This window comes from Thalassophryne amazonica, chromosome 2 (genome assembly GCF_902500255.1).
Source record: "Thalassophryne amazonica chromosome 2, fThaAma1.1, whole genome shotgun sequence".
In the NCBI taxonomy this organism is placed as follows: domain Eukaryota; kingdom Metazoa; phylum Chordata; class Actinopteri; order Batrachoidiformes; family Batrachoididae; genus Thalassophryne; species Thalassophryne amazonica.
Window position 1 is genome coordinate 119,606,974 of NC_047104.1, and position 27,435 is coordinate 119,634,408.

A 27,435-nucleotide genomic window follows, 5' to 3' on the forward strand; every position below is an offset into this window, starting at 1 on the left:
TACTTCGTCATCTGATGGTTAATAATCACATTATTCCCATTGAACACTTTGGGTGTAGAGAGCCAGACTCAGAGAGCCAGTCTCAGACGTGCTGCTGTTGTTGTGTGGGCCGCTGAAGAGGAGGTACTGCTGGCCCACCACCACTAGAGGGCGCCCTGCCTGGAGTGCGGGCTCCAGGCACCGGAGGGCGCTGCCGCCTTACGGGAGCAGCCAGGATGACAGCTGTCACCCATCACTGGAGACAGCTGATCCCAATCAATAAGGAGGTATATCAGCAGGACGGCATCTCCACCTCATTTGCCGAGATATCGCCTTACCAAAGAGGTAACGAACTCAGCCAGTCGTATTATTCTGAGAATTAATACTGTGTTACTTGTGCTTAGGTCAGTTGAAGACCGTATTGGACGAAGTAGGATAAGTACTCACCTTCCTACATTTCTTGATTGTTGTTGACGAGAGGTGGAGGTGGACTCTCCACCCTCCGTGTTGCTGGGTGCAGCCGCATCCACACCTGACTGTTTCTGTTTCCTGCCAGCAGTACCGGATCCGACGAGCGGAGGCAGTGGCCACCTGGGAATTCGGGACTTGGCGGCTCCAGTATTCCCGGGGTTCGATGGCAGAGGAAATCGGGTTGGTTCCGGTTCGACTTGGACAGACGTCTCCTATCGTCGAGCCTGCCCACACGACACCATTGTAATTAGACTCAATCTCCATATTGTAATCGGTTGTATTTGTTGTGCCTTTTTCACAACAGTAAAAACAGTGTTATTTGATTCCTCCATTGTCCGTTCATTTGCGCCCCCTGTTGTGGGTCCGTGTTCCTACACTTTCACAACAGCTGTGGCGCTCTGATCAACCTTCTCCCCCAGCTTTTATTATGACATAATGCTGAATTTATGTGGAAATGACTGTTGTATAAAACCTTCAGATATCTGTCACTGAGATAGATGATGACTGGAGTGCGGTTTTAAGCAGAAACAAGGTGATAATCCCGTGAATTGCTGCTGACGCTCAGAAATGACGCATGCACAGTGAAGGCAGGAGGACCAACTTTTAGGGGGGGACCATTCGGTTAGTGACGGTGGATGTCAGAAATTGATGATTGCTGTTGTTCACAATGTCACCAGAGGCGTTTGCTTTTGTGATCGACATGGTCACTATGTAATATGTTTATATGAATGTGATCAAGCAAAATATCTTAACGCCTCATTCAATTTTGTTTAAGCTGGTCAAGTACTTTGTGACTGTAAATAAGAAGAAGTGATTTATTTTGGTTGGGATCAGTCAACCATCAAGGTGGGAGGGTAATGTCAAATTTCAGGCCCCATAATAATATAGTGGTAAAAGGTAGATGTTATGGATATGAGTTCAGATATTTTATTGTTCATGACCTGGACTGTTTAAAAGCTCATTAACATTTTTTCGACGTGTCTGATTCTTTGAAATGTGGGCGTGGTTTTGCTGTGCTCTCTGAGCACTTTTGATCCTGTTCCACTATCAGTCCAGCTCCACCTTTAACGTACTAAATCTCTTACAAAATGTGCTTAAGAAATAAAGTTTGGTTTGAAGGACAAACAGTTCATTTAAAGTCCTGAAGTTCCACCAGCCGTCTCTTATGACACAGTGCAAGTGGAAGACTTGGCCGGCTGCTCCAGGATGGATTCACGCCGCAAGTCATTGGGTAAGGTGCCTTCAGGGCCCCAGACTGTCAGCTCGCTGTAGATCCCCATCTCAATCATCTCTTCCTGCCACGGGATTGGAATGTTCCCCGAGGCAAACTCATCAAAGAGCTCCCTGTCGCTGTCTTCCAGCTGTATGCCTTTAACTGTGGAGAAAGCTCCAACGTCATCCAGGTCCTTGGCGTAAACAGTTTTGGAGTCTGGCACAAAAGGAGGCGGTAGGATCCCTGAAGAGACGCAACAGAGCAGGAACCAGACATCAAGCAGCATCTTATCATTACAGTGTTACCAACCTGATGTCCAGTAAGGCATGTGATATATTACAATGAACCTATTAATGGAACAGCTGCAACTCTGATGTAATTTCCAGGTTTCATCACAGTGGGCACTGAGAACCTATTATGGTGAATGTTACGATGTATGTCTGCTTGAAATGGCATGACCACAACAGATAAAAAGACAGAAAATGTGACTTAATCAACTATGGGAATTTGATTTTTTAAATGTTAATATTTGATTTTAAAAAATCATATTAGATTCATTTGTTGCAAGATAGATCAATAGATAAATGAGTCCACCCCCTCCAGGTTGCTAACACAATAACTCAAACTGTTATCTTGTAATTGACCAGGTTAAAAGGACAGATAATGATGATGAACTCTAAAATCTAGTTAACACTGATGCACCAGACCAATCAAAATATAATAATTTTGTTTTTCCTATTCCTAAAAAAAAATAAAATTCACACTCATCACTCACTCATCTTCAACCACTTATCCGGGATCTGGTCGTGGGGCAACAGCTCCAGCAGGGGACCCCAGACTTCCCTTTCCCGGGCCACATTGACCACCTCTGACTGGGGGATCCCAAGGTGTTCCCAGGCCAGTGTAGCGATATAATCTCTCCACCTAGTCCTGGGTCTTCCCTGGGGTCTCCTCCCAGATGGACGTGCCTGGAACACCTCCATAGGGAGGCACCCAGGAGGCATCCTTACCAGATGCCTGAACCACCTCAGCTGGCTCCATTCAATGTGAAGGAGCAGCGGCTCTACTCTGAGCTCCTCACGGATGACCGAGCTTCTCACCCTATCTCTAAGGGAATTAAAATTCACGTTACTCTCAAAACACACCTCATATATGATTAATTAACAGACTAAATACATAGTTGCACACCGTGCTTTATTTTATGCTCTAATTATGTGCCATGGAAATAACAAATATAACACAATGCTAAAATACCCTTGGACATATGAGAAGTGCGTTCTTTATAATTTGCAGTTGTTTAATTAATTAACATCCTGTTAAGAGCCTACAATTTGTACATGTTTAAATTAAATCATCATTTGTTCATGTTGTGCAAGTCAAGGAATATTTGTAGATCACCCTCTGTGCATTTGCAGTTATTAATGAGACAAATTTAACTCCATAGGACGGTAACTTTGAGTTAGTGAAAATTAGCGTGCAAGCTAATGTACGCAAAATGTCTTGTAAATGATTCTAGAGGTGTTATCAGGTTACAAAAACAGCATTTTTAGTTTTTGAAGTGTTCAGTTCTTGCTAGCTTTTACATAATATACCAGAAACAAAGCTGTTAGCAAGTAGCTACACCAGGAAGTGATGTTACCTTGCTAACCTCCACATAATGTCTCGTAAATAAGTTCAGAGGTGATATTAGGTTCCAAAAACAGCATTTTTAGTTTTTGAAGTGTTCATTTCTCGCTAGTTTTTACATAATATACCAGAAACAAAGCTGTTAGCAAGTAGCTACACCAGGAAGTGATGTCACCTTGCTAACCTCCCCATAATGTCTCGTAAATACGTTCAGAGGTGTTATTAGGTTCCAAAAACAGCATTTTTAGTTTTAGAAGTGTTTACTTCTCGCTAGTTTTTACATAATATACCAGAAACAAAGCTGTTAGCAAGTAGCTACACCAGGAAGTGATGTCACCTTGCTAACCTCCCCATAATGTCTCGTAAATACGTTCAGAGGTGTTATTAGGTTCCAAAAACAGCATTTTTAGTTTTAGAAGTGTTTACTTCTCGCTAGCTTTTACATAACATATGAGAAACGTATATAAACATACAAAACAAAGTGGTTTTGAAGAGACCAGCGACTGACATCACGGTACAGCTGTACTCTGATTGGCTGTGACCCGTCCGTGTCACTCAAACATGAAACGGATCAGACTGAAACGGAATGTGACTTTTTGACTTCTTAAAATACATCAAGGTTAGCCATCCTTGAACTTGTCCAAGGTCTGTGTCCCAAGAATGTTCCCTGTGAATTTCAAGAGTCTGGCCGTAATAGGACTGGACTTATGATGAGCACAGACAAACAGACAGATGGACAGATGGACGGACGAAAAGCCTTCACAATACCTGATGACCATATTTGATGGCCTCGGATAAAAAATGGTTTGGGCACAAACCAGCTTGTGGTAGTTGAGTGATGCGTTTCAGACTGTGTGCTATAGACAGTTTAGACAGACCTCTCGTGTCTAAAACAAACATACAGACCTGCGTTTAGTTTCCTCCAGTTGATCTCTCTGAAGAAGGGATGGACCCTGATCTCATCACACGAGCCATTCTTCAAGCCCATCCTTTTGTCCACCTCTTTGGCCAGCAGAGCCTCACAGATGGTCCGGGCGTCCTCGCTGAACTTTTCCGGGTAGGTCACTGGATCGTTCAGAATCCGTTTCTTCACAACCTTATTTTCCACCTAGAAACAGAGCAGAGGTTTCACCTCGTCACATTAGTGACAGTGACAGAAAGAAGCCGTTTTACGCCATGATCCTGGCTAATCACATCCATATGCACCAACACTCAATGCATCAATACCAGCATCAAGCCACTAGTGGGCAACACTGAGCTGTCAAACTTGTTTGTGTGCACTCAAATGAAAGATGCCATTTAAAAAGCAGGTTTAAACTGCACGTGGCAGATTTGAGAATTCTGTTACTGAGTCGAAAAGACCAAATGACAAAACAGGTCAAACTAGAAGAGTATTGTTCATAAAAAACTAAAACAGCACTTGGAGTGCCTTCCACTACTGAGCCTGACGATGCGCCATCTTGCAAAGTTAAAAAAAACCCTACATAAAAACCTGCCCTTTAATGCAGATCAGAGATCCAATTCAACTATTTGAGTCTGACTTTGTCTTAACATTTTCAGCAAACGTTGTACAAATACCACCACTAATTTCTAAAGCATGAATAAATTTACCTTCTCTCCTCTGGTACGAAAAGGTCCCTTAGCAGCTATGAACTCATACAGAGTGACCCCCAGAGTGAAATAATCCACAGAGTAGTCATATTCCTCCCCTTTAAGGAGTTCAGGTGCCATGAAGCCTGCAGGAGAGAGGGCAGAGGTCATGACCTTTCAGTCACTGAGCTGAACGACCATCTCAATTATCCTGAATATCAATCAGAAGAAGCTGTAAAAATGACCAGAATTTATCTGGTGAATGACATGACTGCATATTCAAAAAGGATGAGTTAATTGCACAAAATTCTTCAAAGCATGAAACAGATTCATAGTTGTTCTTCCACATTATAGAGTTCTCCAGGAAGCAGAGTTTGAATGGACGGACAAACAGAGCGGGATGTGTTGGTTAGTACATTATTTATCAATACAACGGTGATAAGTGCCTTTCCAACAAGATTCCTCAAAAATAATTGACTTTTGATTGTCCTTTGATATCAAACTCATTGAGAGTCAATGCAGATTTCATGACTTGTGTTTAAAAAAAGGCCCCGGGTAGAAAATTTAGACAAAGCCAAGTAACACTCCATTATCATGGTTTATGTCACCATCAAGTTATGAATCAGCAAGTACCAAGTCAAGTCTCAAGTCATAATGACCACCAACTGTTTGCAAACTGACTTGAGACTTGACTTGGGACTTGCGGATTGATGACTTGAGAGTGACTTACTCCCACCTCTGAAAGTCTGTATGATCCAGCACTGCATGTTATGTGTGGTCAACTTCACATGCTTCCCCCCACCCAAAAAAAGGTTGGGATAGGGACAATTTAATCTCAATATTTAAGGACTAAATCATCACTTTTACAGACAGTTTTCTTGATATATGAACCAAGTCACTGAATATGCCTTAGACTTGATAAACATCAGTCATTAATACACACTAACAGTGTGGCACTGTTACACAGCTTACTGATGGAGCTGTATACAGGAAGAGTTTCTTAAAAACAACATACAAAATTTCACCTGCAGTTTGCCAGAAGGCACATGTATATATTAGAACTAGCTACGACATATTAGACACAGATTCACCATGTGGCACCACACTGTGTTTCTTCATGACTGATCTAAATGAAGCTCAAGACATACGTTCAGTGAGTTGGAAACATTCATGTCTCCATCCCCTGACTTATCTCAAGAGAAATGGCTGTAAAATTGATGATTTAATCCTTAGAATAAACTGCCCCATCCCAGCTTTTTTACATCTGCCAAGGATGTAATAAAATCATCTGTGTTTATTTATTTGTCTGTCTGTTAGCAGGATTACATCAAAAATACTGCACGAATTTTGACAAAATTTGCACCACAGATAGATATTCAGGCATGGAAGACTCCACTGAATTTTGGAAGCCAGATCTGGATTCTGGATCAAGATTTCATGTTATATGTATAGGATTGAAGGATTCCGTAAAAACAAACAAACAAACAAAAAAAACTTACTGCACGGATTCTCACCAAATTTGCAGCACAGATAGATATTAGGGCATGGGAAACTCCACTGAATTTTGGAGGTGATCCAGATCCAGATTAGCGGATATCAAAAATCTCCGATTGCTCTTGTTTAGAATGTGTTACAGGCCTTAAATGCAAGAATGGATGTATGTTAACATGTGAAATTAAGTTGACTACACAAAACACAAAATATCTTTGATTTGTACTGTCTGCAATGAGACAGAAGTCAAAGTAAATGTAAGGATTACTGTGCTGTGTTTTTTTTTTTTGGGGGGGGGGGGGCAATTTCCATATTATCCCAACTTTTTCTGATTTGGGTTGTGTATTTATTTACCTGGAGTCCCAGCATAGCCCTTGATTTTGAACTGATCATCAGCCAGTTCCACAGCCAGACCAAGGTCAGAGATACGCACATTACCTGTGAAAACAAACACCGGGAGAAACCTCAGGAGCCGTGCACGTCACCGCTGCAAGTGCTGACCTGCACAAAGCCACTGTGACTCCATATCTCACAGATGCCCTTGTATTAGAAGTATGACACGACAGGCAGGAAATGCGTATGAATATGTTTGTGCACGCCGGCACATGCACAGTGTATCATTTAACCTCAAGGAGGTAAGAATGGAACGAGTCAGGACTCAGTTAGCAGATAAGTGCCTGTGAACTGGCTAAACGTCATTAGTATCAAAAGCTGAAGTTCTAAAAGTCTTCAAGTCTGACCATGATTATCCAGAAGCACGTTCTCTGGTTTGAGGTCTCTGTAGATAATCCTCTTCTGGTGGAGGTGTTCCAAGCCCTGGATGATCTGAGCGGCGTAGTAACAGGCTCGTGGTTCTTCAAACCCTGGATTGTTCTCATCCACATTATAGATGTGATACCTGAAAGCATCATATGAAGGAGAGCATTGGACTAACCCTCATATCTGACATTTAAATCATTCTCATCTTTGGTCAAATTATATTTTTATTATCTATTATCTTTTAATTTTTTAATTTATTTTCATTTATATAGCAGCAAATCACAACAAAGTTGCCTCAAGGTGCTTCACACAAGTAAAGTCTAACATCACCAACCCCTAGAGCAAGCACACAGGCAACCGTGGTGGATGTTAAGGATCTGAAAATGGGACTATGGGTGAACGCTGGATGTCAAATTCTTCTACACTGTGCGATCACATGCCAAGCGTCAAACAATGCAGAGAACTTTACATCACTTTATTTATGCACATGCATATGTTTGTTTGCAGGACATGATGAGATCAAGGTGTCAGAGTGACACAAACCTCAGATCGCCTCCATTCATGATGGTCATGACCAGACAGAGCTCTGTTTTTGACTGGAAGGCATAGGCCAGGGAGACAATAAACCTGCTGTGGACACGTGACAGGATTCTCTTCTCCACCATCGCTCCCTAAAGGACAAGAGGGAATGGACACATGATGTCAGATAGCCTCACAGTTCCACATGACACAGATTGCATATAAAAGCTGTTATAAGCAAGTTGTACAGAACACAAATAAAACACAAGCATGTGTGTTTATGTGCATCATAATCTGAAGTTCTTTTGACAAGAAGCAGAAAGTTTGACCACATTACACCCATTTTGGCATCTCTTCACTGGCTTCCAGTCTCTGTGAGATTAGATTTTAAGGTTCTGCTATTAACCTATAAAATTATTCACAGACTGGCACCTCACTACTTAGCTGACCTAATTAAACCTTAAGTACCGGCCCGGGGCTCTGCGTTCTCAGGGTGCAGAACTACTTTGTGTCCCTAGGGTAAATAAAAAGTCTGCAGGTCACAGAGCTTTCACTTATTGTGCAACTGCTCTGTGGAATGATCTCCCTGCATCAATAAAACAGTCAGATTCTGTTGCGACTTTCAAGTCCAGACTGAAGACGCACTTATTTTCCCTTTTGTATGGCTAGCATACTGGCATAGTATGTTACTATGCTATTTACTGTTTTAAATTAATTTTATTAGGAAACGGAGCGAGCCATGGCCTCACCTCTGTCTAAAGTCTGGGTCTTTTAGTGAAGCTTAGGGCTAGTGGCCTGCGATCACCTTAATATTTCTTCTGTTTTTCTTGTTATGTTTTTGTTATGTTTTCTTGTTATGTTATGTTTTTCTTGTTCTTATGGCCTCGGACAGTGGACTCATCTCTGTGCTTGTTCTGTTAGACCTCAGTGCTGCTTTTGATACTGCACTCCCCTCCACAGCATGTCTTTTTCCTGGTTCTCTCCCTCAGCCCCAACCAGTCCCAGCAGAAGACTGCCCCTCCCTGAGCCTGGTTCTGCTGGAGGTTTCTTCCTGTTAAAAGGGAGTTTTTCCTTCCCACTGTAGCCAAGTGCTTGCTCACAGGGGGTCGTTTTGACCGTTGGGGTTTTACATAATTATTGTATGGCCTTGCCTTACAATATAAAGCGCCTTGGGGCAACTGTTTGTTGTGATTTGGCGCTATATAAAAAAATTGATTGATTGATTGATTGATTGTTGTTTAATGCTGGAAAATGATACCTTATTTGTTGTCTTTCTGCTGGCTGATTATGTTTTTTTTCTCTCTGTTTGAGGTGCGGTTCTATCCAGAGATGGGAATGGGCATCTTCTTCTACAAGTCTCCCGTCCTGTCCACCTGCATGGACTCCCAAAGTTTCCTGTATATATGTGTATTGTCAATTGTGTCAGTAGCATGGCCCAAACAGAGGGTCACCCCTTTGAGTCTGGTCTGCTTGAGGTGGCTTCCTCAAATCATCAGAGGGAGTTTTTCCTTACCACTGTCGCCTGTGTGTGTGCTCTAGGGGTTGGTATGTTTAGACCTTATTTGTGTGAAGCTCCTTGAGGCAGCTTTGTTGCGATTTGGCACTATATAAATGAAATGAATTGAAGCTCCTCATATTATTATATGATTCTTCACAATAATCTGATAACATCAAGGGAACATTTAAAACTAAAATTACTGAGCCATAGGCATACATGAAAGAAATAGAACCACATAAAAAAATGTCAGCCAGCCAATGAATGATGATCAATTATGTCCACTAAAATGATGGTGATGTATCAAGGGTGGTGAAAAAGTTTTGTTATGGAATAAAATGCCTTTGTTAACTATTCTTAATATTGTCAAGTGGCTTTTGGTCTTGCTCCAGGACAATCACAAACCCAGACGCTCTGATTCTTCACTCAGCTGCAATGAAGGCATTCACTGAGTCCTCAAAGATCACAGCATCATTTTCAATTTCATTTTATTATCATTTACAGTGAGGAAAATAAGTATTTGAACACCCTGCGATTTTGCAAGTTCTCCCACTTAGAAATCATGGAGGGGTCTGAACTTTTCATCTTAGGTGCATGTCCACTGTGAAAGACATAATCTAAAAAAGAAATCCGGAAATCACAATGTGTGATTTTTTTAATAATTTATTTGTATGTTACTGCTGCAAATACGTATTTGAACACCTGTGAAAATCAATGTTAACAGTACAGTCGCCTTTGTTTGCAATTACAGAGATCAAACATTTCCTGTAGTTTTTCACCAGATTTGCACACTGCAGCAGGGATTTTGGTCCACTCCTCCATACAGATCTTCTCTAGATCTTTCAGGTTTGGAGTTTCAGCTCCCTCAAAAGATTTTCTATTGAGTTCAGGTCTGGAGACTGGCCAGACCACTCCAGGACCTTGAAATACTTCTTACGGAGCCCCTCCTTAGTTGCCCTGGCTGTGTGTTTGAGGTCATTGTCATGCTGGAAGACCCAGCCATGACCCATCTTCAATGCTCTTACTTAGGGAAGGAGGTTGTTTGCCAAAATCTTGCAATACATGACCCCATCCATCCTCCCTTCAATACGGTGCAGTCGTCCTGTCCCCTTTGCAGAAGAGCACCCCCAGAGTATGATGTTTCCACCCCCATGCTTTACGGTTGGGATGGTTTTCTTGGGCTTGTTCTCATCCTCTAAACATGGTAAGTGGAGTTGATTCCAAAAACCTCTATTCTGGTCTCATCTGACCACATGACCTTCTCCCATGCCTCTTCTGGATCATCCAGATGGTCACTGGTGAACTTCAAACGGGCCTGGACATGTGCTGGCTTGAGCAGGGGGACCTTGCTGCCCTGCAGGATTTTAAACCATGACAGCATCATGTGTTACTAATGTAATCTTTGTGACTGTGGTCCCAGTTCTCTTCAGGTCATTGACCAGGTCCTCCTGTGTAGTTCTGAGCTTTCTCAGAATCATCCTTACCCCACAAAGTGAGATCTTGCATGGAATCCCAGACCGAGAGAGATTGACAGTCATCTTGTGTTTCTTCCACTTTCTAATAAATAATCATAACAGTTGTTGTTGTCTACCAAGCTGCTTGCCTGTTGTCTGTAGTCCATCCCAGCCTTGTGCAGGTCTGTGAGAGCCAGATATCTTGCTGGTTGGTAGGTGTTCAAATACTTATTTGCCGCACTAACATATAAATAAATTATTAAAAAAATCATACATTGTGATTTCTGAATTTTTTTTTTTTAGATTATGTCTCTCACAGTGAACATGCACCTAAGATGAAAAATTCAGACCCCAAATATGATTTCTAAGTGGGAGAACTTGCAAAATCACAGGGTATTCAAATACTTATTTTCCTCACTGTATATAGCACCAACTCACAACAAAGTAAATGAAAAATGAGGTCACCCCTCAGCTTTATTCTGTCAGTGTTATATGTTAATCACAAAGTTAGGGTGAGATGCCAAATAGTAGGTCTGTATCTTGAAAACCTTTGAAGTTACAGCCTTTGGAAATTTTTGTTAATTTTTCATGTCAATGAAAACTGTTGTGTAGGCCGCCCGAAGAGGAGGTACTGCTTGCCCAACACCAGAGGGCGCCCTGCCTGATGTCGGGCTTCAGGCAGCGGAGGGCGCAGTCGCCTTGCAGGAGCTCCAGGTGCGCTGACACTGACAGCTGTCAGTCATCATCATCATCACCATAACCACAATAACAGCCTGGGAGAATCATCAGAACCCTGCCGAGTTATCAGCTTACCCGACAGGTAAACATACTCAGCCGTTTTGTGCCGTACGCACACGTTTTTGCAGCAGAGCTTTTTGCAGTAGTAACCTTTTTGTACACTTGCAGCTTGTAGGCAAGTTTGTGGAAGTTGGAAGGAATTGGCGTACCCACTCCTCACTCCTGACTTGATTTAAGTGTTACATAAGGCATTGCACGTACTCAGAGTTCCTGTTTTGGAGGTGGAGGTTTTTCCCTCAGGAAGGAACTGTATTTTTTGCTGACTGTTTGCTGGGTGTACATACACCCACCTATAACCTGTGTCTGTTCCTGCCAGCAGTACCGGATCTGACAGCTGGGAGCAGTGGCCACCTGGGGACTCAGGACTTGGCGGTGGAACCTCTTGGACCCCGGCTCTTCTCTGGATAGGCATCTCCTACCCTCGGGCCTGCCCACGCGTCACTTTTTGTGTAGACTGATTGACAGACGAAAAGCATATTGGATTGTGCACATTTGCAGAATAAATTGTTATTTATTAGGACTTCCTATGGCCGTTCATTTACACCCCCTGTCATGGGTCCGTGTCCTTCACTTTCCCAACAGAAAACTGTGTTTTGTACCAACTTTGCACGTTAGTAATGAGCTCCCTATATGCCTCACAGCTTTGACACCGCTCATGCCAGGCTAACATTTGGTGTAGAGTTGGGAAATTGTGGCAGTTTTGGTGTATCTAGTGTGATCTGCCTTCCACAAAAGCCTCAAAATGGTAGAAAAACAGAAATTGTACGTCGTTCATATCTTTGATTAGTTCAAAATCAAAGAAATATACCAGCTATGGCTATATAACGTTTTGCATGATGGTTTGTGATATAATGGAACATATATACACATTTAAATAATATACCAGGTTGTTTTAACAAAATTTATAGTTGTTGAAAAAATGCTTTTAATTTCAAAACAGAATGTCGTCTCAACAATATTTTTTGTCAGAATCATAACAACCAATATGCAATTTGAAAAACCTTACAGACTATCTTACTTATACACCATTTCGTTGTTTTACTTAATAAATTGCAAAAATGATGTAATCTCAAACTGATTTTTACTGTTCAGATTTTAAAATTACAGTTGTCATGAACAACTTTAAAACATATAAGCTCACATTTACAATGATTATATTGATACATAGTTTGAATATCTTTCTTGTTAAAAGGGTTGGTAAAACATCTCTTATTTACCTTGTGAATTGATTTTGAGTGATATATTTATTGTTTTATACTAGAAATAAAGGTGAGTTTGGTATTCCTTGCATTGCTTTTTGCTAAGAGCAGTACGTGTCTGTGGGGAAATGTGTGGTTACAAGAAGTATGAAGTATTGCCCAGTGCTCAGCAACCTAATCCCACCATGACCCAATTCTCTTAAAATAGATATTTTGCCATTGTTGTCTATTTTTAAATATAATGGTAATATGGTTATTATGGTTTTCCCTATTTCTAGTGATGCAACCAAGGTGTTGCTCAATATTTATGAAGTGACCTAATCCCAAGATATCCAGATCCACCCAAAATAGCCAATGTGTCATGCTAATGTGTCTATTTATAATCACAAGAAGGAAGCTCAATAACAACACCATATTTACAGCATATCATCTTGAAATATGTAAGAATATATTGTAAAAATATGAATATGATAGTGAAGTGTCCACATTGGCAGCTGCAGCTGGGGTGATGTAAACTGGCATATTTTGACACTTGACCTGGTGTATCATTTAAATGTGGAAATATGTTCCATTATACCACAAACCATCATACAAAAAGTTCTATTTCTTTGATTTTGAACTAATCAAAGATACCAATGACTTGCAAAATGTGGGGCTTTCTACCATTTTGAAGCCTTTGTGGAAGGCAGATCACATTAGATACACCAAAACTCCCAACATTTCCAAACTCTACACCAAACGTTAGCCTGGCATGAACAGTCTCAAAGCTATGAAGCATATAGGGAGCAGATTATTAACGTGCAAAGGTGGGAGAAAACACAGTTTTCACGAAATGAAAAATTCACAGAAATTTTCAAAGGCTGTAACTTTAAATGTTTGCAAGATACAGACCTAATATTTGGCATTTCACCATAACTTTGTAATAGGAATAACATATCAAACTGACAGAACAGAACTGAGGGGTGACCTGAGAGCCTCTGGGTGACTTGAGATGGAATGACCCTGTTTTGTTTTAAGCTGCAATCACCAAAGCAGTCACAAAAACTGTTTTTTTTTTTTTTTTTGGGGGGGGGGGGTCCCCAGTGGAGAAGGGAAGACGAAGCGAATGGGAGACATTGTGTCGGTAAGTGTTAGCCTACACAGCTAACCACAGTAACTGCATTTTCTTGCCTGCAAAACTGCCTCGACACCTTTGAGCTCTGGGCCATAAACAAACTGCAATACATGTCCACTTTCCCACCGCATCGTCACTTTTTTGCATTTTCACTTCGTTTGTAATTTGTCCAAAATGTCAGAGAAAATGCTATCTTTTTTCCCTCGGAAGTAGAGTAATTACATCATATATGTCACATTTTACCCCTTTAGCGCCTGCCCTCAAACAAGACTGCGGTGCCCAGTTGTGCAAGCCAGGTGATCACCCTTTCCTTTCCACAGTGGGACAACAATGCAGTGGTATCGGTCTCCCAGATTGAAACAAAAATTGGTTGTAATGCCAAAAGAAGAGCGCATCTACCCACCTGGAGGAATTCAGTTGGAAATTTTCTGTTTCACTTTCTTTGTGATCTCACAGTTTGATGGTTCATAGTCGAATACAGAATCATACACAAGAGCCCTGATACTGGAAATGTCTGTCATCTCAATAGGTGGATCAACCTTATACAACTCCTCAAAGCAGCAACCCCAATGAGACAGTACATCATGAATGCAATAGGACAAGGTGTAGGTTTAGAGGAATTCTGTAAGCAGGCCAAGAGTCACTAGACCACAGGTAGTGGGTCACCTTATTCCAGATTTCTCCAACAAACATCTCCTTGTCTATTTCAGGCAGTGGCGGCTGGCCCATAGGGGGCGCTCAGGCGCTGCCCTCCTAATAATAGTAATAGGGGAGGCCGGGGCTGTTTGTAACAGTGTTCAAAGCTGCAGCCATGCTGGTATTTTGATTTCACTTTACACGTTATGAGGATCAGTCCACAGAAGTGAAATATTCTTTGGAGTATTCCACACTCTAAAACAAATTATTTGCTCAGTTTAAAAACAAAACAAAACCCTAAAATAGCAATTTGCATGTTTTTTAAAGAAATTCTAACTCAGCCACTGAGTACACACAAGACACTTATAGTCAGAAAAACCCAAGTTTAGCAACGCATTTAATTAAGTGGTTTTGTATACTTCATTTGCTTTGTCCTCTACACTGTTAATTAATTTTAACCAATTTAATTTAAAGGTTTTGGTGTTATTAGTTAGTCAAGTTATTTAATTTAAGTTTTTCAAGCTTCTTTAGTTTGCCTCCATTCCACTCAGTAATGTTCATGCAAAATATTACCTTAATTCTCTCTCTCTCACACACACTCTCACTGTCACACACACACTCTCTCTCTCTCTCTCTCTCTCTCTCTCTCTCTCTCTCTCTCTCTCTCTCTCTCTCTCTCTCTCTCTCTCTCTCTCTCTCTCTCTCTCTCTCACTCACACACACACACACACACACACACACACACACACACATTTTTTCTCTCTCTCTCACTCACTCACACACACATTCTCTCTCTCTCTCTCTCTGAAGGTGGTGTGAACATTGTAATATGTACATAATGTTCTTTTGTCAATTGAAGAATTTTTCCACGTTTTTAAAGAGTGTAAATTTGGTGATATTTTCTGTTTTGTTAAGGTCGGTGTCATTGTGAACCCCAGGATCTGTTTGTCTGAAGATGATGGCAGTTCAGTACAGTTTGGTGTACTATGGGTGTAATTGGTGTCAAATGGTGAAATGTTCTTTGCTCAAGAACTTGAGTGTTGTATTTGATACTGTTCCTTTCCAAAGTAGAAATGGGGCCTAATATAGCTGTAAATGGTTAACTTTATCTGTAAAACTAATGATTTTGAGAAGGACATGAAATGATTATTGTGGAATTGTAGTAATTTTCTGACTCTTGAATGCCTGTACTGGACAAGGCAAGGGAATCTATTGGCACAGCAGCCCCACCAAGACTGTTTTTCACCAGCCGCCACTGATTTCAGGGCAATCACAATCCACAGTCTCAGCTCCCTACACAACTCAGAATATCTGTCAAGCTACGTATGCAATACAACTCTGTTGGGTGATATTCAAAGTGCCCTCAGATAAGAAACACCTCCTCCTATAGAAACTAGTGACTCCAATATAATCCTCAGCAACTTTCAAGCTCCTGGCAGTTATTGAAAAGAAGGGTAGCTACAGTTGTGGTGAAGTTTCCATTAAATTGCTAATTAAATTGATTGGTTTTCTGGCATGGACCTGGCTTTTAAGCGTAGTCTACAAATTTTCAATAGAGTTGAGGTTGGGGCTTTGGGAAGGCCACTCCAGAAGCTTAATGTTAGCCTGGTTTAATCAACCCATGTTTCAGCCATACAACTGTTGAATTGAGGTGTCCTTGAAGAATTTGGAGGTCGTCCACCTTTTCACCAGGACCACTGGCAACAAAACAGCCCCAGAGCATGATACTGCCACCACTATGCTTGACAGCTGGTACAGTGTTCTTAGGTTTGAAAGCCTCCCCTTTACTCCTTCAAACATACATCTTGTCTAGCATGAAGGTGTCGATTTTGGAGCAGGGGCTTCATTCTTGGTCGGCACCCTCTCTGTCCATGGCAATGTAAAACGTGCTTCACTGTGGACAGTGACGCTGGTGTTTCAGCAGTTTGCAGTTCATGGCAAGCCTGAGCCTTGGTGGTTCCCGGGTTGTTCCTGAACATCCTAACAAATTTCCTCTCCTCTGAGGGTGACAGCTTGGGTCTTCTTCCAGACTTTGGCAATGTGGTGACACATCAGATTAACTTGTACTCACGTACAGTTGTTTGAACTCATGATCTTGGAATCTGCAGTTGTTTAGAAATGCTCCAAAAGACCTTCCCAACTTGTGTAAATCTATAAGTCTCCTTAATTCTTCACCAAGTTTTTTGGGCTTTCCCATTGTTCTCAGTATTGGTCAGTTCAGTGAATGCTGTCAAACACATCCTTTTTATGCTGGCAAAGAGAAACTACCAGTTGTAGTCAATCATAATCACTAACAAGCAGTTAGTGATTATGTCCATGAGTGTATGTAAACTTCTGATCACAACTGTATGTATGTCATGGATTAGTTACAGTCAGGAGGCGTCAAATGATCTACATGGAATCCACAGCCCCAATTAGGCTTATGTATTTCCTTCATTAAAAGACTGACCTTGAATAGAGACCTGCCTCATTTAATGACCGGGTCAAAACTTCATCTGAAAAAAATAAATGCCTACCTTAAATAAGTGCCAGACACTATGTGCATTAACAGGATTACATTTAGTTGACTCACTCTTTTTTCTAAGTCTGCTGTGGAGTGGTCCCTTTTGTCATGATCTGGCCCTTTAGGGCCATCTGTCATTACTCTGGATTAATTTCTCCTTCAGTGCTCTGAGTCTTCAGTGTTTTTACTCATGTCTTGTCAGGTCATCATCGTCATTCTCATGTTATCATTGGTTTTGTTTCTGTTCATCATTCTTTTATTTGTGGTCTTCTGGGTAGTTTTGTCTTAGTAGCTGTTTTGCCATATTGTTTTCATTCATTGTGTTGCCTTTTATTTGTTCACTCTTGGTCTCTTAGTCACTTCAGTCTTAGTTTGATTCTGTTTATTACATTTATTGTATTATGCTTTAGTCACTGGTTTTGGTTAGTATTTATCTTCAGTATTTTTATCTGGTTATCTTCCTTTCGTTATTTATTGCATTCTCTGTTGATCATTTATTTTGTGTAATCCTTTGTTTACATCAGCCTTAGTCTTTAATCACTGGTTTTGTTTTCTGCCATTTATGTTCTGTGTGATTTGTGGTTTGTTTTTCCATCTCATTATTGGTTACTGCATTTTTACTCTTATACTTTAATCAGTATCAGTCCTGTTCTTGTTTGGATTATAATTATTGATCTCTTGTTTCCTGCTTTTTTGCCTAGTTGTGTTATTTCCTAGTTTTCCCCCTTTGTTTTGTTCACATTATTTGTCGAGCATGTCACATTTTGCACCGTTGGTTTTTCTGTCACTTATTTATCTTGCCCCGGTTCACTTAGCTTCTGTCTCACTGCACTCTCTTGACTCTCTTCTCCCCTCTTTGCTTCACCAGATCACACCTCCTTCCAGAACCTTCACTGACACCTGCTTCTTGTTCCACTAATTATACCACTTGTTATTTAAGCCCTCACAGTCTCACAGCTCACTGCCAGATTGTTGAATGTTATTGACTTTCCAGCTCTCACACCTTGCCTTGTTTTGCCTTGTATACAACCTGCTGATATTTGACCTTGTTTTGTCCTTGACCATGTTTTTGTCTCTGCCTCTGATTGCCATCACGGTTTTTTTTTTTTTTTTTACCTCTGCCTGTTTGCTGGACCAAGCCTGTCTATACCTTTGCTTCGCTGCTGGACTACCTGTGTACCAAATCCCTGCTTGATTTATTATATTAAACCTTTTTTCTTACCCCAATCTGCTAGTGAGAGTCTTTGCATTAGTGTCCCCTCGATTGGTGCCATGCCTGATACCTTTTAATCCTAAAGCCTGATGTATGCTTTTACAACTCTGTATCTCTGTGGCCATGCGTGACGCTTTTCAAGTTCTCTGTCTCGTTGTCAGTCGTCTTAATGCAACTGTGCACAGTACAAGCTTTGCATTTTATATTAGTAGTTATACAGTGTCATGATAAAGTGGTATAGCGGAGGATTATCTTAAAACGAAAACCTGAAAGTTTAGCTACAAATTGCCAAAAGGTACATCTGAGATGCAAGCCTAGATTTGATCAGTTTTAGTGAAAGAATATCCTTCTCCACTCTACTCCACTGTGAAGCTCAGAGCGGTGATGCCAAATTTGCACTGTGCATAATTTCTCCAATCACAGCCACATAAGCCTATAGCTTCTTTTGGGTTGTCTGGGTGTCTTGGTAGCTTTCTTCAGTCTTCTCCTTCTTGCACAGTCAGTTTTTGAGAACTGTCTACTCCGTGCAGTTCATGCCACATATAACTGCCACATATTCAGTGGCAGTTTTACCATCAGAGAGCCTCGTCCACAACAACCACAAAAGACTCCAAGCTGTCAGTGATGTTGAAGGGGAAACACACTGTATTAAGAACAGGGTCATTTGGGTAGTTTCTGTTGTCATTATGATTTAAAAAGAGTAAACACAGTAGGGGAGGTGATGGTCTAGTGGCTAAAGTGTTGGGCTTGAGTCCAGAAGATCATGGGTTCAAATCCCCACCTGACTGGAAAATCACTAAGGGCCCTTGGGCAAGGCCTTTAATCCCCTATTGCTTCCGGTGTGTAGTGAGCGCCTTGTATGGCAGCACCCTGACATCGGGGTGAATGTGAGGCATAATTGTAAAGCGCTTTGAGCGTCTGATTCAGATGGAAAAGCGCTATATAAATGCAGTCCATTTACAGTTGTTTGACAATAAATGGCTTCACCCAACTACTAACCACAAGTGGGAAAAAAAAGTTTTGGTGTTGTTCATATTCTCTGAAAAATGGCAATAAATAAATAAATAAATTCTGCCCTGGTATGTAAACGTTTGAGCACAACTGTATATGTATCATAATTTTTTTTGCTCCCTAACATTATATCGATATCGATCCCCCCCAAAAAATTCATGTCGGTTGGGCTCTCTAAATGGCAACAGATGAAGATCTTCCTCACTTATTCACCCACAAAACACATCATACTTGTCTCAAAATAAGCTCATTCATCCACAACACTTCTCATTTATTAAGTAAATACTGTCACTCTGAGCACACTGAACTGCAAACTACTAACAACAAAAGGCATTATATCAAATACATTTGATCTTTAAAGTTTGAATGAATTTTTTCCCAACAAGTTAGTATTTTATCAGAGAATACAATCTTTTCACTTTATTGTGTGTACTACAGTGCAACTGGTAAAGTATTCACAGCGCTTCACTTTTTCCACAATTTGTTATGTTGCAGCCTTATTCCAAAATGTATGAAATTATTTTTCCCTCAAAATTCTACCCACAACACCCCATAATGACAACATAAAAAGTTTTTTTTTCTTTTTCAAATTTGTTTAACCCTCTGGGGTCCGAGGGCATTTTTTGGACAGTTCACTCGTCTGGCATAAATGTTCTATTATTGCTGTTAACACCTCTCCCTGCATCCCACAATCAAGTTTTATGTCTCTTTTTTCAGGACAACCTGTGCTTTCATAATATTTTTGCTTTTGTTGTGTTTTGTAAGTGTAATAAAGGTTTACAATCAAAAATAAGAAAGGAAAAAGTAAAGCGGAAATAATTTTCCACACACATTATTCAAAACACACAGCAAACTATAATAAACAACTGTTTTGACACTTTATAAAGGTAATTTGAGGTCTTGTGTGAAAGACTGTACAACAAAATGGTTCAAACAATAAATACAAATGCACATTTTGAACAAAATATACAAAATGGTTTATGCATTTTTTTTTTGTCTTCATGGTAAAAGCAAGAGTTATCCAGTAACATTCACATGCAAACTAGTGGAGCAATCCTGATAGTTACACACTCTTTGTTTGAACACATGAGATTGTCATCAGAGGCTCTCCGTCTGCTTTCAGTGATTGCTGTGCATAATGGTGCAGGGCGTATTTGGAGCCCAATAGTATGTGCTCATTGGAGCACCCAGGGGGCTATTCAAATGGGCCAACTAGTAACATATCACTCCTGAAAACGATCTTTGGCTTTTCACGTGAGGTGACTCTGCCCTATGATTGGATTTTGGAAAACCATGTGACGGTGAACCAATTCCGATTGGACACTCACATTGCGCACGTCATCACACAGCTTCTATGAGGAGTATAAAGATGGCCGATGGCTGGCTCGAAAGTCCGCGAAGTTAACTTTTCAGCAAAAAAAGTAAGTTTCTATCTCATATCATTTAAAAAGTTATTTATAATTTAGCAAAGCTTGGTCTTAGCCGTCATAGACGACGGCATCAACCCCAGAGGGTTAAACAACAACAAAATAAGAAATCACATGTACATAAGTATTCACACCTATTGATCAATTACAGCCTTAAGTCTTCTTTAATATGATGCCACAAGTTTTGCCAGTTTTGTCCATTCCTCTTTGCAGAACCTTCAAGCTCCATCAGGTTGGCAGCGTCGGTGCACAGACATTTTCAAATCTCTCCAGAGGTATTCAATCAGATTCAGGTCTGGGCTCTGGCTGGGCCACTCAAGAACTTTCACAGAGTTGTCCTGAAGCCACTCCTTTGATGTCTTGGCTGTGTGCTAAAGGTCATTGTCCTGCTGAAAGATGAACTGTCACCCCAGTCTGAGGTCAAGAGCGCTCTGGAGCAGGTTTTCATCCAGGATGTCTCTGTACATTGCTGCATTCATCTTTACCTCAATCCTGATTAGTCTACCAGTTCCTGCTGCTGAAAAACATCCACACAGGATGATGCTGCCACCACCATACTTCACTGTAGGGATGATGCCTGGTTTCATCCAAACATGATGCCTGGCATTCACACCAGTGTTGAAACTTTGTCTCATCTGACCAGAGAATTTTATTTTTCATGGTCTTAGAGTCCTTCAGGTGCCTTTTGGCAAACTCCAGGTGAGCTGCCATGAGCCTTTTACTAAGGAGTGGCTTCCGTCTGGCCACTCTACCATACAGGCCTGATTGGTGGATTGCTGCAGAGATGGTTGTCCTTCTGGAAGTTTCTTCTTTCTCCACAGGAATGCTGGAGCTCTGACAGAGTGACCATCGGGTTCTTGGTCACTTTCCTGACAAAGGCCCTTCTCCCCCAATCGCTCAGTTTAGACGGACGGCCAGCTCTAGAAAGAGTCCTGGTGGATCCGAAGTTCTTCCATTTATGGATGATGGAGGCCACTGTGCTAATTTGGACCTTCAAAGCAGCAGAAATGTTTCTGTGTGCTTCCCCAGATTTGTGCCTCAAGACAATCCTGTCTCAGAGGTCTACAGACAATTCCCTTGACTTTCTGCTTCATTTGTGCTTTGACATGCACTGTCAGCTGTGGGACATTATATGTAGATAGGTGTGTGCCTTTTCAAATCATGTCCAGTCAACTGAATTTACCCCAGGTGGACTCAAATTTAGCTGTAGAAACATCTCATAGATGATAAGTGGAAACAGGAAGCACCTAAGCCCAATTTTGAGCTTCATGGCAAAAGCTGTGAATACTTATGTACATGTGATTGGTTAGTTTTATATATATATATATATATATATATATATATATATATATATATATATATATATATATATATATATATATATATATATATGTATATATAAATTTGCCAAAATCTAAACAAATTTTTCTCATATTGTCATTAAGGGGTATTGTGTGGAGAATTTTGAGGAAAAAAAATTAATTTCATCCATTTTGGAATAAGGCTGTAACAGAACAAAATGTGCTAAAAGTGAAGTGCTGTGAATACTTTCTGGGTGCACTGTAAATTATTGTATTGTATATTATAACAAATGAATCAGTGATATACAGTATTTATTTACAGTACGTATTTGGCTACGTTTTCATCAACATTGCATCTTGTCTCTTCTCTGGCAAGGCACCTTGGGAAGAATTTTTTAGAATGTCTGTCTGATTCAACTCTGGCAGACTTCAGGTGTAATATCTCCATGCCCTATATTCATGGCATCCAGCAAAGACAGGTGGTCATGTGGAGAGTGGTCATAAACCTTCCACTTCCATGAGGACAAAAATTCTTCTGTTGGGTTCAGGAAGGGTGAGTAGGGAGGCAAGAAAAAGACAGGCATCCTGGTGCACTGCATTAAAAACCAAAATCATTGTATAAAAGATCTAACTGCGTGGGCTCAGGAACACTTCAGAAAACCATTGTCAGTTAACACAGTTCGTCACTACATCTACAAATGCAAGTTAAAACTCTACCATGGAAAGCAAAAGCCATAAATCAACAACATCCATAAACACCGCCGCCTTCTCTGGGCCCGAGCTCATTTGAAATGGACAGACGCAAAGTGGAAAAGTGTGCTGTGGTCTGATGAGTCCACATTTCATATTGTTTTTAGAAATCATGGACGTCATGTCCTCTGGAGAAAAGAGGAAAATACCATCCAGATTGGTACCAGTGCAAAGTTCAAAAGCCAGCATCTGTGATGGTATGGGGGTGTGTTAGTGCCCATGGCATGGACAACTTAAACATCTGTGATGGCACCATCAATGCTGAAAGGTACATCCAGGTTTTGGAGCAACACATGCTGCCATCCAAGAAACTTCTTTTTCAGGGACGTTCCTGCTTATTTCAGCAAGACAATGCCAAGCCACGTTCTGCACGTGTTACAACAGCATGGCTATGTAGTAAAAGAGTGCGGGTACTAGACTGGCCTGCCTGCAGTCCAGACCTGGCGCCAATTGAAAATGTGTGGCCATTATGAAGCACAAAATATGACAATGGAGACCCCGGACTGTTGAACAACTGAAGTCTTACATCAAGCAAGAATGGGAAAGAATTCCACCTGCAAAGCTTCAACAATTAGTGTCCTCAGTTCCCAAATGCTTATTGAGTGTTGTTAGAAGGAAAGGTGATGTAACACAGTGGTAAACATACCACTGTCCCAGCTTTTTTGAAACATGTTGCAGGCATCCATTTCAAAATGAGCAAATATTTGCACAAAAACAATAACGTTTATCAGTTTGAACATCAAATATCTTGTCTTTGTGGTGTATTTAATTGAATATAGGTTAAAGAGGATTTGCAAATCATTGTTTTCTGTTTTTATTTACATTTTACACAACGTCCCAACTTCATTGGGATTGGGGTTGTAAAATATAAATATAGTGTATTGTACTGTAAAAAGTAGTTCAGAAGTTGAGGGATGCATGCACTTGTTTTGGTGGAAAATTCTCAGTATTGATGCAACTGTTGTTTGGCTGCACCCTTAACCCGGCCTCTCTCAGAGAGTCCATGATTCCATTGATTGACGTGGTCAATGATTGTGGTCTTTATCTCATCGGAGACCACAGTTCTTGGTCTTTCTCTCCTTCTTCTGCTCCCTCTCATTGCTTTTTTTTTTTTTGCATTTGCACAATATCTCTAAAATTAGAAAGGTCTTGTCTCAGAGTGATGCTGAAAAACTAATTCATGCATTTATTTCCTCTAGGCTGGACTATTGTAATAATTCTAGAATAGAATTTAAAATTATTCTTATTACTTATAAGGTTTTGAATAATCAGGTCCCATCTTATCTTAGGGACCTCATAGTACCATATCACCCCAATAGAGCGCTTCGCTCTCAGACTGCAGGCTTACTTGTAGTTCCTAGGGTTTGTAAGAGTAGAATGGGAGGCAGAGCCTTCAGCTTTCAGGCTCCTCTCCTGTGGAACCAGCTCCCAATTCAGATCAGGGAGACAGACACCCTCTCTACTTTTAAGATTAGGCTTAAAACTTTCCTTTTTGCTAAAGCTTATAGCTAGGGCTGGATCAGGTGACCCTGAACCATCCCTTAGTTATGCTGCTATAGACTTAGACTGCTGGGGGGTTCCCATGATGCACTGAGTGTTTCTTTCTCTTTTTGCTCTGTATGCACCACTCTGCATTTAATCATTAGTGATCGATCTCTGCTCCCCTCCACAGCATGTCTTTTTCCTGATTTTCTCCCTCAGCCCCAACCAGTCCCAGCAGAAGACTGCCCCTCCCTGAGCCTGGTTCTGCTGGAGGTTTCTTCCTGTTAAAAGGGAGTTTTTCCTTCCCACTGTTGCCAAGTGCTTGCTCACAGGGGGTCATTTTGACCGTTGAGGTTTTTACGTAATTATTGTATGGCCTTGCCTTACAATATAAAGCGCCTTGGGGCAACTGTTTGTTGTGATTTGGCGCTATATAAATAAAATTGATTTGATAAAATTGATTTGATTGCTATGCTTCTCTCTTCACCAATGTGGCCTCTTTGATCCATGTTTCCAAAAAAACTAAGTTCAGAAGCCACCCCTTTGATCTGCTTGCTGTAGTAGCATGGTCTAACACAGGTCACCTGGGTGGGTTTTCAACTCCAAACTGCACTCAGCTCTGTTTGGGATTATTATTAATGTGTTTTTGTTGTCAATATTTTGATACCATTGTGCTCAAAGGTTTACATACCCTGGCAGAATTTTTGCTTTTTTGGCCATTTTTAAGAGATTATGAATGACATTTTTTTTCACTCACAGTTAGTGGTTGGGTGAAGCCATTTATTGTCAAACAACTGTTTCCTCTTTTTAAATCAAAATGTCAAGAGAACTACCCAAACGAACTTAATCAAAAATTTACATACCCCAGTTCTTAATGCTGTGTATTGCCTCCTTTAACATCACCGACAGCTTGGAGTCTTTTGTGGTTGTTGTGGACGAGGCTCTCTGATGGTAAATCTGCCACTGAATATGTTTCGGACTTTATTTACATCAATTACAAAGAAATACAGGCAATATGGCACTCTATGGTAAATCTGTGTGGAGTAGACAGTTCTCAAAAACTGAGTGACTGTGCAAGAAGGAGAAGAGTGAGACAAGACACCCAGACAACCCAGAAGAAGTTATAGGCTTCTGTGGCTGTGATTGGATAAATTATGCACAGTGCAAGCTTTGCATTTTGTATCACCAGTTATCCATCTTCATGATGAAGTGGTATAGAGGAGGATTTTCTTAAAAAGAAGACCTGAAAGCTACAAATTGCCAGAAGGTACATCTGAGATGCAAACCTGGATTTGATCTGTTTTGGTGAAAGAAAATCCTTCTCTGCTCTACTCCACTATGAAGCTAAGAGTAGTGATGCAAAATGCAAAGCTTGTACTGTGCACAATTTCTCCAATCACAGCCACATAAGCCTATAACGTCTCCTGGGTTGTCTGGGTGTCTTGGTAGCTTTCCTCACTCTTCTTGTTGTAACATTCCGTCACAATGCAAGTGATACTCTACATGTAAATAACCATTCATTTGACTCAGAGTCATTCCAAGGATGCTCTTCAAGACTGAAAACCAAAGACATCTAGGCATCACTTTAGGTCACTGATTCGTGTCTCACAACCATATTGTAAGTCAGGAAGCACCAGGACCCTAAGGACTTGGACCCTCCTTCTCCTGTAAAGACACTGGCATTGCCAAACTCCTCTGACGAGTGACCTCATGATTCCTTAATATCTTCACAGGCATCTCCCGATCCCAAAGGCTGAGGACCTGAAGACATAAACGCCATTGCTAAGACTGCAATTTTTTTCATGAACATGGAGATAATGGCAAATGCACTGGCAGATAGTCACAGGTTAGCCAATATATTACAAGCATTTTCTGTTCTGATTGCTGAGCCGACATTAGGAAATACACAACAGAGCTGGTCCATTTTAAACATGGCAGGATTGACACTTGATAAGAAGATCACATTGTTCTTATGCTGAAGGCTGTAATCATGTAAGCCAAGCTTTTGTCTGCTAACTGGTGGTGACACAGAAGAACACAACCTATACATAAACGGTAACTGGACTGCTTTTATATACTGCTTTCATGGACAAAGCGCTTTGCAGTGATGCCTCACATTTACTCACACGGATGGCAGCATGCAGGCTATGCAAGGAGCTTGCTGCACACTGGAAGCAAGGCGGGAATTAAAGGGCCCAAGCACCCTCACTGATTTTTTTTTTTTTCGGTCTAATGGGGATTTTGAACCATGAACGCATGCTGATCCACCATCACCTCCATAAACATCTTTCAAAATTTATAGCACTGTATAAACTGAACCCTGATTTGGATCCCAAATATAGATTATTTAGGAGAACAGACATAACAGGTGATCTTCCAGAAACTGAAATCTTGACTTTTCAGATATACAGTCTGGACTAGTAATGGTTTACCTCATAGCCTTTTCTCTTCTTCAGTCTTTTCTTGTTGAGTTTTTTGCAGGCGTACAGTTTTCCTGTGGCCCTCATCTGGCATGCAGACACTTCTCCAAACCCGCCTTTTCCTAAAACACGGAAATCCAAGAACCAGTCCTCTCCCATGGGCTGCATCTCCAGCCACTTCCACTGTAGAAACCTTTTGAGATACATGCTCTCCAAGAAGAAAGTGTAGGGCACTTCCTTGAGGAAGTCCATCACATTATCCAAGGTCTCATTAAAAAGGTCATCTCTAGCTTCCTGGTGCTTCTCCTTTACCTTTGTGATGCCATTTTCTGGCAGGAAAGCGCAGAAGTATTTAGCATCAGGTTCCATGTACCGGGAGAGGATCTTGCTAGCTTTCTTGACGCGGCCCTCATCTTCTGCCATGTTGTATTCCTCAACGTCCTTCCACAGGCGACAGGGGCCCTTGTACTCATTAGTGGCATCAAGGAACTCCTGGAAGAGACGTTTGCCAATGGGCTGGTCCACGCAGACCGTCTGGAAACCCAAGTCTAAAGTCTCCCGCAGACCTTCACATACTGTGATGTGTGGAAGCTTCAAGCGAGAGTGGTACTTTTTGTCCCGGTTAATTGCCGGGTTGGCAGTGCCATCAAAGCTCCCACGGGCTGAGATGTAGGCAGAGTTGGCCACCACTGTCGTCAGGCCACCAATATCCATGGTGACACAATGGAAATGAGAAGGAAGAAAAGTGGTTGTGATGCAGCAAAGAAGAAAGTTGGTTCCGATTGAAGAAATCCAAAGGTGGGTGAGAAAATGTAGATCTGTGAGAGAGGAGAAAGGGAGGAAGAAGATCAAGTCCAGATAACCAGGAGATATGATTCCGTCTTTATCCAGTAATTCAGAAGAGGAGAATGTTGCACATGTCAATGTCAGCTCTGGTAACAGACAGACAGCCACAGTGGTCACAGTCCTCTGCCGTCTTCTCCT

At 41.1% G+C, this 27,435-nt stretch overlaps 1 protein-coding gene across 1 annotated transcript; it reads right to left on the bottom strand.

Annotated features, from left to right (window-relative positions):
• Positions 1-1,201: 1,201 nt before the first annotated feature.
• Positions 1,202-27,435, bottom strand: grk1a (G protein-coupled receptor kinase 1 a). The gene is made up of 7 exons (XM_034192718.1): positions 26,464-27,435; positions 7,673-7,800; positions 7,111-7,268; positions 6,725-6,808; positions 4,901-5,025; positions 4,196-4,397; positions 1,202-1,906 (listed from the first exon to the last, which is right to left on the bottom strand). Exons 1-7 carry the CDS (start codon positions 27,163-27,165, stop codon positions 1,614-1,616), a joined length of 1,692 nt encoding a protein of 563 aa, XP_034048609.1. The 5' UTR covers positions 27,166-27,435; the 3' UTR covers positions 1,202-1,613.